Source organism: Argentina anserina, chromosome 6, assembly GCF_933775445.1.
Source record: "Argentina anserina chromosome 6, drPotAnse1.1, whole genome shotgun sequence".
NCBI lineage: Eukaryota > Viridiplantae > Streptophyta > Magnoliopsida > Rosales > Rosaceae > Argentina > Argentina anserina.
The window spans coordinates 2849331-2861870 of NC_065877.1; the positions used below are offsets into that span (position 1 = coordinate 2849331).

The following is a 12540-nucleotide window of genomic DNA, read 5'->3' on the forward strand; positions in this document are numbered from 1 at the left end:
CGCGAGCGGTGGTGATAGTCGGCGTTGAAGTGCTCTGGGATTACGGCAAGAGAAGGGTTTAAGAACACAGTGTTGTCGTCAAGCACTCCGATGGTGGTGCAATTGGTGGGTTCGTTGTTTGGGTAATCGAGAAGAGGTCTTGTACCTGTCTGGGCATCACGTTGGTTGGGTTTTCCTGCCATTGTTGTCAGAGATTACGAACTTCAAAAGAGGGCTTTCTAGGTTTTCTGATGATGGAACAATCGGGTTGGATGAACTTGTTGGGTTCGAGATCGCGATTTATATAGGAACTGAAGGGATTTCTGAAATCGAAACTAACGGGTTCGGGGAAGAGTCGCGTCTGCTCGATTGGAACTGGTTGGAGTTTTTGAAACAGTAAGTGTTTTTCGCTTACTTTAGCTCGAAAGGTTGTAGTGGTTTGAGGTGAGGTCGCGCGTCAGTTGGCAACGGGGGAACGTGAAGCGTTTCAGATTATTTAAAAAAAAAGATAACCGTTTGAGTTTTTCTTTTAGCCCTTTCCAATTTCGCGGGGTCTTCAATTTCAAAGCCTGGGGGGCAATGTTTGGGCCTAAAATAATACTCTAGTATTATCTAGACTATTTAGGCTCGTGGACCGGTTATTTGGGGAAAATATATCACATAGCAAGATTACCTGTCGTATTGGAATAGATTTAGGAGACTAACGATGTATAGAATCTGAGTTGAATAAGGAAGGTGAATCCAAATCAACTAAGAGGTTCTCAAGGCTTGATTCGCAAGAAAGAACAAGTTGTGTTCTCTATATAAAGGAGTCGAATATGCAGAAATAAGACACGCAACGTTAAATAAACTATCGCGCAACCGCATAGTCAAATCTCCTCACGGAGTAAAAGTCCGATTCACTTCGGCAACCAAGTCTCCCATCGGAGCGGAGCTACCCAGATGTACGCCTCGCGCTGCATGTAGCAAACAAGTCCGATTAACTTCGGCAACTAGAGTCAAGTCCATCGAGTCGCTAGCCTAGCTTCTAGCAAACATAAAAGTCTGCACTAGTCAGCAAATCTCATTCACGAGAAAGTCGTGCTATTAACGACACAATATAAGCTCTGATTTTCCCTAAGTGGTCAAAAGTAAGATCGGCCATCTACTTGAGGTGGAGTGAAAGGTACCTAGCAACTCCGGTTGTGTATAGGTCATTCGAACTTCAGCGGTTTATCAGCAACTGCGGAGCAATCAGTTGAGAAAAAGACAGTACGTGAGCGCGAACATTGTCAAACAAAGCAAAAAAGTTACACCTAACTCAAAAGTACTGGCACGCCAACAACAACAGAGAACGAAGAGTCGAACCGTCTAGGGTTCGACACCGGGACTTACTGATTGTTCTCTGAGGAGGATCCGTTTTCCCAGCTCGAACATGCATAAAGTTATAATAATAACGACCGAAATAATACTAGTTGTAATTTTTTAAGTGCTCGGAAATATTATTCAAATACTTTCACAATGTAAAGGTCATAAAAATGATAATGTCCACGATGCCACGAGTTCGTAGTTATTTTTTCGACTGTGGAATTAAATTTCGATCCAAAGTTCACTAGTGCAGTGCAATGGTTGACAAGTTTTAGCCATGACGTTATAGAGAATAAAAGTTCAATTATGCTCGACATATGGAGCTCATATATGATTACTTCACCGAACGCCAAATTTCTCGACGGTGAGGCAATTTATTCGCCATTGGGAAATTCTTGAACTTTAAAGCAAAAAATACCTACAGCTCCGACCTTCCAATGCCTTGGAAAGCAGAAATATCAACTTTTCCCCTGTAGCTAGATTGAAACTTACCACTACCATAAAAAGCAGAAATATATATACCGTCAAGTACGTTGCCCCCCTTGATGGAAACAATACTATTTTCATAAGCAAGTGCTTGATTATAGATCACATCTCCCATGAAATGAATAGGAAGATACTTCAATATACGTGCGCCAGTGTCATATACGACGATCTGTCCTCCACCATTAACCATGAAAAGGTGGTTACTGTTGCAAAATAGCAATGGAAATCCATCACATTCCACTGGTCCTATAGTTAAATGTTTTGTCCATGAACCCTTGGCATCACCTGGATTATCCATCATCACCCACATATCGTTAGATTGAGGAATTCCAATTCCGTCTTGATACGTAAAAAGAGCGATGAACTCTTTCCAAACTGCAAGTGTTGCTACTCTACATCCATCTCGCAAATTTGGAAACGATATCTCATTAAATAGTTCGTTAACCATATTAAATGAAAGAATGAATCCCTCATAATATTCAAGATGGTGTAAACCAGATACGTCCCAGTAACATATTCCGTTGAGATATATAGACAAATCAGAAGACTGAAGAACATGAGTTGTCATTTCGTTGTATGTGGTCTTGATATCTCTCCAAGAATTAGAATTCATAGTATATACTTCTGCTCCGAACCAATAACCTTCTTTATCATAGATTACAAATCTAACAACCTTGTAATCTTTACCATTGGAATCATAACCAAATCCCAAATGTTCAGAGTAACTTCTTAATCGATACTCAAGCAACTCATAATCATCATTGGGAAGGAGACGACAAGATTTAGGAAGAAGCTTGAATTCCTTCATAACTGGGTTCCATAGAATAACGTTACCAATAAAAAGTTTTAAACAGATGATTCCATCACAATGACCTGCAATTCTGAGATCTGAAGAATGTTTTAATTTTAGAGAAGCTGGAAGCGGGAGATTAAGATCTTCAACTACAATTGACAAAAGGACGTCATCGACATCATTCTCATCGTAGAGATCAAGTGAAGATAACCGAGTTTCTACATTGTCATCATCATTCAAACATTCCTCTTTCTCATCTATGATTTTCTTGTTTTTGCCTATGAAGACAGGGCGCTTGAAAAGGACTGGCATAGAGGATGCTCCCATACTGTTAGAAAGGTGCTTAGCTACGAAATTAGGGCCTTTGATTAAATTACACCACAAAATACACACACACTTAAACCGCATCAAAGATTTGGGAGGCAATCTTGATAGAAGTTGTTCCACGAAGTCTTCAGACAAGTACAATTTGCTAAACTTTTCCATATCTCCTTCAAGGAAAATGAATAGAATATATCCTTCTCATGCAGGCTCGGAATTCTAATAGTGCAGAGGCAAAGAGCTATTTGTTAAGTAACTACATGATAATAAAATATATACTTATTGTTTCCGAGAATTTTAGATGCACCGCGTGTAAATATACAATTCAATATAGATAGTTAAATTAAATTAAAGACGTTATAGATGATAGAATTGTATCATCTAATTGCACGCCATGCAAGAATTTCTGCCCTTATCCATCGTATGTTTACAACGGGGATTAACCTCTGGTAATACGATGTCCAGTACGTTAAAAAAAACATGTATTTCGGCATGCCAAAAACTGAGCCATTTATTCAGGCCAACCTTTTTTAAACAATTCTAAATGATCTACGCAGACAATTACGTTCTACGATTCAGATCCGAATTAGGTACGTATTTCTCTAATTTTGGGAAGGAGTTGTTAGAAAGCTTTGGATCGGAGGGTGTACCAGTAAGGATTTTAGGCAAAAGATAGGAATTGGTCAATTGATGGGCACCATAATTCTGGGTACAGTACACTCAAGTGCAGCTGAGACAAAATCAAGTGTTGAGTCAGCTCAATCGAAAAATTTAAATGCACCACTTTGGAAGTATGTTACGAAGGAGGTAGTGGAAGGAGACAATGTTTATGTTACATGTAAAAATATGCAAAAGAAATTTCCATGGGTCACATCCGAGAGTGAAGGCTCATTTTCTTAAACTCAAAGGTTATGGGGTCATTGCTTGCCCCAAAGTCACATCAGAACAGCAGTCGGAAATGCTATAACTTCTAGCACTTAAAAAGGTTCATTTACCTCCCTCTTCAAGTTTTATAGGAAGTGGTTCAAGTTAAATGTTATCCACAAACACTACAACAAACTCATCCAAGTACGGGTTAAAGATTTGGTTCATCAAACTCATAAAGACAGCTGGTACATTTGTTAGACCAAAGGGCATGACCACAAACTCATAGTGTCCATACCGGGTCCTAAAAGCTGTCTTCGATATATCTTCTTCCATCACCCTGAGTTGATGGTAACCGGATCTCAAATCAATCTTAGAGAACACCGTAGCTACTTTAAGCTGATCAAACCAATCATCAATCTTAGGCAAATGGTACCTATTCTTGATGGTCACCTTGTTCAGTTCCCTGTAGTCCACACATAACCGCAGAGAACTATCTTTCTTTTTCACGAACAGAACCGGTGCACCCCAAGTGAGACGCTAGGTCTAATGAACCCTTGGTCTAATAGTTCATCTATGTGCACCTTCAACTCTTTAAGTTCGTTTTGTCCCATTTTATAAGGCGCATTTGACACTAGTGCCGTACCAGGTACCACATATATGCAGAAATCTACAACTCTTTGAGGAGGTAACCCTGGTATCTCTTGGAACACCTCACTATACTCAGATACTATCACAATGTTTGTGTAACGACCCCAAAATTTCGAGCTTAAAAACTCAAATTTTCAAAGTCGTAAAACACCAAAACAATCTCAACGAATCGAAATCATTTAAAATGCCACAGCGGATCATCTCTGAGTTCAAAATACAACTCAGTCAAACCGATTATTACAAACCCAATTATAATTCAACATTATAACAAATGGAAATGTATAATCCTCACAACAACCTCACAAGATAGTCACACCAAATCCTCGCACCAGCAGGAGATAAATAACTTCAAGTTCTCTTAGCGGTCCGTCAATTCCCGCTAATCCACACCTGCGGAGTTATCCACTACACCATCGAATTTGTGCACCGGGATTGTAAATACAAACCCGGTAAGCTTTACAGCTCGTATGAGTAAAATAAAAATATAACTCGCATATCAACATATACAAAAATCCACAAATAAACAAATATAAATGCACTCATGAGTCAATGGACGGCCCATCTGGTTGTCTCAAAAATATGAAAATGAAAGTACTCATGAGAAATCGGGCAACCCCTCTGTTTGCCCAAATGCATTTATAATACGGGTACTAATGAGCACTGGTACACCTCTGTTACCCCTCACGTAGTACACGCCGACGTTGGGCAACCTCCTCGCTACCCAACGCCCGACGTAGGGCAACCTCCTCGCTACCCTACGCCCGACATCGGGCAACCTCCTCGCTACCCTATTTCCGACATCGGGCAACCTCCTCGCTACCCGATGTCTGGCAGACAGACTAGAGCTCTAACTGTATCGTAACTTTCGCCCGGCCAAAGGCTAGGTTCCGACATGCCAATCACGTCCGAAGACTGGTCCGAAGACATAAAACCACGTACAATAATCTACTCATTATTTGTACAAATCGCATCAACATGCTCAATATATAATTCTCATCACCACTGTGATCATATTCACAAACGAAATCCTAACAGTATATAATATAGCAAACTATATATATATATATATGTACCTATTTACCATTTATACAATATATATATAATCCACTTTATTATATACATGTCATATTTCATAAACACGTCCGAAGACAAAACGTTTTAACAATTCTCAACGTTAAAACCACATACAATAATCTACTCATTATTTGTACAAATCGCATCACATGCTCAATATATAATTCTCATCACCATTGTGATCATATTCACAAACGAAATCCTAACAGTATATAATATAGCAAACTATATATATATGTACATATTTACCATTTATACAATATATATATAATCCACTATATCATATACATGTCATATTTCATTCTTTAATATTTTGCAAAATCTTGAATCTCCGCAAGGCAAAATCTTTAATATTTCATTCTTTACTCACCTTATAAACTCGAGCGTAATTCCACAAATCCGACAGTAACTCCTTTCCTTGATTTAACGATCACCTTGAAATGATAAGAAAAAAATTTAGAATCGTTATGTAAACCTTTAAATGTCGAAACAGTAATAATCTGTTACTGTTCAGCAATTTCTGGTTTTACGAATCTACTGTTCACTTAGTACTATTCACGTATTTACTATTCATGTATTACTGTGCAAATACACATCCATTACGTATTCTTGTACGAGTACATACTGTTTACGTATTTATAGTACGTATGAATACTATTCAAATGTAAATACTATCTCAGTAAATAATAATTACTGAATTACCCTTTTTGAAATTACTTTTTACATTTACTGAAGTAATTTATATTTACATTTACCGTACGTAAAATAAAATTTATATTTACCGTACGTAAATCTCCTTTTTACATTCACCGTCATAAACTGTTCACGCGCCGCCGCACGTGGCGGCGCGTGGGGTACACGCGCCACTCGCCGGCGACCGTGCGTGGGGCCCACACGCCTACTCCGATACGAGAGCGTATCACGCCACCTCCGCCCTAAAAACCATCCTCTCCTCCTCCTCCACCTTCCTACGGTCTCAGACCACCCCTAGACCGCTCCACGCTCCCACACGCGCCGCCTAAGGCGGCGGTGTTCATCATTTCTTCTCCCCTCCGATCTCACTCCGATCTCCTCCACAAATCATCCAAAAAATCCACCATACACATAACAACAATCACAACATCATTTATAGTCGAATCCTCACCTATTTTTGGTCTTGGGAGCACCGGAGCTCGTCGGAGAGCTCGGTCTAGTCATGCGGGTCCGGTGCGGCGCGACGAGCTTCACGGCGGCGAGCTGGCTTGCGTCTTGCTCGGTGGTGCGTCGCGTCGTGCCTGCGAGGTCGCTGGTGCCGGCGGTGAGGAGCACCTCCCTCGGAGGAGGGAGATCGATGGTGGAAGCCGAGAGGGAAAAAGAGAGATTGGGTGAGATGGAGAGGGACGCGGAGAGAGGAGAGAGGGAGAGAAAATAAGGATTTCCAAATATGGAAACCCTAACCTGTATAATTCCCCTTTTATACCCGTTTCTAAAATTGGAAACTAACTTCCGATGTTAATAACTTTCACATACGACGTCTGATTCTACCGCGTGACGTGTCCTCAAACTCGTATCGACGAGCTCTATAATTTTCATGAAGGGAGTTTTTGCAACCGAGCGACGTAATAAAAGTCGATTTTTCACGTCACGGAAACGTAACGTTTTTCTGATCAAACGTTTCGATAACGTTTCCGTTTTCGATTTACCGCTTCGCTAAGCAAACAAAATTCGTTTAATTAAATTTCAAAAATTTATGAACTTAAAAACAATTCAACATTCGCTCCAATCGGGTTATTACAGTTTGCAATAGTTACTTTTTGATCTACATATTCCACATGTGCCAAAACTCATGTTCTCATGGCATTATCTGACTTGAGGCAACGATAACGAAATACTGATTCTCCGGGTCTATAGAAGAACACCACCATGTCAAAGCAATTAATCACTATGTGTTGCGGCCTCAACCAATCAATTCCTAGGATCACATCATAGGTGTGGTTCATAATCACTATCAAAGAAGCAGAGAATTCTCTACCTCCAATTACAATATGACAAGCCTTGCAGATTGTCTCAAGTTCAAGGGACACTCCAAGAGGTAAAGTGGCACATAAAGAGTTTCCAAGAGGTGTAGGAATCAATCCTAACATCTCCACTACCGAACTAGCAATAAATGAATGTGATACTCCTGTATCAAACAGTACTCTAGAAAGGTAGTCAAAAATAGATAAGGTATATTCCACTCTTGTGTCTCGCTGACCCACTGCGAACACTCTAGCTTGGCCCACTGGTAACTGTCTCTGTTGATGTTCATGTCTACCCTGCGGAGGTCGGGTACAGTCTTTAGCCATATGTCCCACTTGCCCACACTTATAACAGCATGTTCTCTTTGATTTCGGACAAGTTGTGGCGTAGTGCCCCATGTTGTTGCAAACGAAACACCTTATTGCTGTCATCGGTCTAACCGGTGCGGTCCTAACAAAAGGAGATGCTGCCTTGGCCAGAGTCTGGTAATAGGGTTTCGACCTCTTCCAAGATCCACCTTTCTGTCTTGAGAACCCGTTGCCTGCACTGATTGCCTTGCCTTTTCCTCTAGTATCTCTATTTTCCACATCTCCTCCGCGTGTCTTATTAGCCTGTTCCAAATTCAGGGCACTCTCATACGTCAACTCTTTGGTAGACAGACAAAGTGTTGATATGATGGTCTTGTATTTTTGTTTAAGTCCCCATAGAAACTTCTGGGCTAAGGAGGTTGCACCAAGTGGTCTGACAAACCGATACAATTGTGCAAAATGGGCCTCATACTCCCTGACAGTCATATCTCCCTGTACTAGCTCAAGGAACTCAAGTTCTAGATCCTCCTGCATTGTAGCTATAAAGTACTTTTCTCTAAAGAGTGTCGTGAAACCATCCCAGGTCAAGGTAGACACATCCACAGCCCGCCTCGTGCTCTTCCACCAATCTAGGGCATCATCCTTTAAGATGAATGTGGCTATCATCATCTTCTCTATCTCAGAGCACACCATCATCTCAAAGTAGGTTTCCATACTCTCAATCATCACATGTTATTGTACAAACAACCATCACATGTTATTGTACAAATCCAAGAGACATGCTCAAATAAATCAATATCAAAGCTATAATGAACTCATTCGCAAATGGAAATTATGACAGTATATGATATAGCAAACCATATATATATATATATATATATATATATATATATATATATACCTATTTTACCAACTATACACATACACAATCCACCATATCATATACTTATAATAGTTCATTCTTTTTAATTAAGCGTAATTATGAATCTCCGCAAGGGTAGATTCGTCAATGTGAGATTTTTACTCACCTTATATTCCTGAGCGTAATTTCCACAATTCTGAACTCGAATCTTTTACTTGTTGTGTCGATCATCTAGAATAGATAAGAAGTGAATTTAGAAGCGTTACCATCAGTGATAATGTAGCTAAAGTACTAACCAAGTCTGATTGCCTCGGATCCCTTCATTATTCGCAAGTCTTTGCATGAATCGACGAACATCCTCCAAGATATAAAATACTATATTAGCAACATCGTTCATTTGAGTCAAGTGTTGAATTTTAGTTAACCAATTTGATCGACGAGAACTTACTCCCATGGTACATCTCCCACAAGCATCCAATCTCCATCTTTGTCTTCATAAGTAGGCACATACTCAGAAGGTCTATCAGTTTTCTCTCGTTCATGAAATCCTTCATTCCTTGTGACCCACAGTTACCTTCATTCATGTAAACATAAACATATTAAACCACTTGCAAACAAAGAAAGGAAAACGTTGCGTGAAACTGTGAAATGTGCCGAAACGGTAATAATGTTTTACTGTTCAGCAATTTTTAGTTTTTACGAAATTACTGTTCACATCATACTATTCACGTATTACTATATAAATACAAATTAACTACGTATTCATAAACAAGTACATACTATTTACGTAGTTATGTACAAATACATACTATTTACGTATTCCTGTACATCCATGTACTATTCCATCATAAATACTGTCTCATTAAATAATAATTACCGATTTACCCTTTAGAAATTACTTTTACAATTACTGTACATAAAATACCTTTACATTTACTGTACGTAATTTACTTTTTACATTCACCGTACGTAAAATATTTTTTCAAAATTTATTGTTGAAAATCACTGTTCACGCGCCCCCTCCGGCGTCCGCGCGTGGCGCTCACACGCCTCTCCACAGTGGCAGCGCATGGAGCTCGCGCGCTGCACAAACCGGCGCGCGTGGTAGCCCTCCGCCGCCCAAATCTCTTTCTTTTTTCCGCCTCTACCCTCCTACGGCCTCAGGCCGCCTCCTTGCCCCCTTCACCCTCCCTCACACGCCGCCTAAGGCGGAGGTATTCTCTCCATATCCTCCTCTTCCGGTGGAGATCCAAAACAATCACAAACAACCACAATAATCACATTAAACTAACCTTCACCTCGATTGAACCTTGAAACCGTCGGATTATCGCCGGAGAAGCTCGAGATGCCGGCGGTGTTCAGTTTTCGGAGGAATTTGCTATAGCTCGGATTGGGTTCCAATTCGATCGGAAGGCGCCGGAGGATGAGGCGCGGTGGAGTGGAGCGATCGTTGAGTGTTTGCGTCGCCGGAGGAGTAGCTCGGACGGCGGAGGAAATCGTAGGCCTATGGTTGTCGTGCGAGAGCTCATGGCGGTGAGGGGAGGCGTGTGGAGCTCGGGATTTGATGCGGAGGGCCGTGCGAAACTCTAGAGGCCAGCGGTGAGAGCCATAATGGGTTGGGTTGGGAGATCGCCGGAGGCGATGTAGAGAGAGAGAGAGAGAGAGAGAGAGAGAGAGAGAGAGAGAGAGAGAGAGAGAGAGAGAGAGAGAGAGAGAGAGAGAGAGAGAGAGAGAGAGAGAGAGAGAGGGTCGGAGAGGGCTGTGGGGAGAGGAGATAGAGAGGGAGAAGTGAGAGTTTCCGAAATTGGAAACCCTAATTCCAAAGTTTTCCTTTTTATACCCTTTTCCAAAATCGGAAACTAACTTCCGTCATTAATAACTTTCACGTACGACGTTCGATTAAAACGACTGACATGTCCACGAACTCCTATCGACGAGCTCTACAACTTTCGTGAATGATGTTTTTTGAAAACGAGCGACGGAGTAAAAGTCGACTCCCGCGTCACGAAATGTAACGTTTTTCTGATTAGATTTCTGAAGATGGTTTCGTTTTCGATTTTACGACGTCGTGAAGCGAAACAAATGCGGTTTAATAAACACACTTATTAAAGTCTAGGAATTCAAATAATTTATTCCGAAAAAAATCGGGTCATTACAGGTTTGAAGAGGAACAAGTTACAACAAAAAAGAGCACACGATTTGGTTTATGTTCACACAAATCTTCATCTTTTGGCAAGGAGGCATCCTAGCTACGAAAAAGATTTTGGATTCAGTGTGGGATCTTGCGGGAGATGGTCATGAGTCTATGTTGTCAGGGAATGTTGATATGCTTCAACTTGCCACTTTGTCCCTTGATGAACCGGTGTTGGAGAGGACTATATTTGTTGAAGATGAGATGGAGTCTTGATTTACTTGTGAAGGCAAATTTATGATATATATTGCTATTAGTCATCAATACTTTGTTGAAGAATTACTTGGATCTACATGTTTTGATAATTGGTTGTTATATGTATAGGTATGGGGAAAAAGACTTGTCTCTTGTGTGATTGAAGCCATGTGAAGGCTAGTTTAATCTTGTTATGAATATCAATTCAACTTCGTAATAAGTTGTTAATTATGCACTTTATCACATGCTTTACACATTTTTTATGTTATTTCTTATGAATTATTATGTAATTGAATGAATTTGGAACTTTAATTTGATATTATAACTATCATGTCGGTACTATATATATTTTTTACACATTAATATATTTATATATATATATATATTAAATTATATATAAATTAACGTGTCGATGCCGTGTTAGGATATAAGTTTTGAAGATTTATCATGCCGCGGTATTGCGCCGTAATGGTGTCGCGGTGTCTGTACTACATAGCTGTGATCCCAAATCCAAAGATTATTAATGTCATGTCGAACCGGCGAATTTTATATGATAGTGATCGTCTGATTATTCACCCTCGTAGGGAAAAATTATACAGCTTGGGTACTGGTTCTTGGAGGGGGATCAATATCAATTATTTGGATACAGAAACTATTACCTTCTGGCCTATTCTTTTCCAGTTGTACTCTGAAGGTCTCCTCTATTGGTTTGGAAATGAGCAAAGGAAGGACCTCCTCTCTGAGTTCGACCAGAATGATGAGGATAACAGTAGACTCACTATCATATTCTATGATACAGGAGATGAGCTCTTCCATACTTTATTGCTTCCAGATGGTTTCTATATATGATCCAAATGACGGTCTCTATACCATGCGTCTTGCATTGTTGAAAGAATCCATTGCTCTTTATGGCTTTCACGTACTGCATTGGTAACTGTCCTGAACCATTTGAAATCTGGATAATGGTCGACTTTGAAGGTACCAATTTTTCTTGGACAAAACAGTTAGCAGTTGTGCCGGCCATTCAGGAACTTTATATGCCAGGGGCTGTTTGGAAGAACAGTGCTGTTCTAATGAATAGAGAAGGGCGAGTACTTTCCTTCGATTTTGAGAAGGAAGAGATTACGTATCACCCAATCCACGGTGTGCTTTGAGCAGATTTTCAAGCTCTGTTTGTGTGTACAGTATAGTTTCGAGAGCTTATTCCATACACAGCCCGTGTATAAACACGGGTCAAAAAAGCTGACGTGGCAGTTAAATTAGAGAGAAACGGTCAACATCTTATCGTTAGTCAATAGATCAAATTTCGGTTAATTTGCTTTTACCATGAGCACGCCAAACTCACCTGGAGCTCTAATACATATTCTATATTTCCCCAGATCTCCATCAGCCGCAATATCTTGACTCAACCTCCTCAGATTTATTCTCTAAGCCTAATGACTGATCTATTGCTTCAACCGAGGGCTTGCAT

The 12540-nt window shown here is 40.2% G+C and overlaps 1 protein-coding gene and 1 pseudogene across 1 annotated transcript; one reads left to right on the plus strand and one right to left on the minus strand.

Annotated features, from left to right (window-relative positions):
- Positions 1-1744: 1744 nt before the first annotated feature.
- Positions 1745-3091, minus strand: LOC126800844 (F-box/kelch-repeat protein At3g06240-like). The gene has a single exon (XM_050528261.1). The coding sequence runs from the start codon at positions 3089-3091 to the stop codon at positions 1745-1747; it is 1347 nt and encodes a 448-aa protein (XP_050384218.1).
- An 8446-nt stretch (positions 3092-11537) lies between these two features.
- On the plus strand, positions 11538-12259 carry LOC126800846 (uncharacterized; annotated as a pseudogene).
- Positions 12260-12540: the final 281 nt, after the last annotated feature.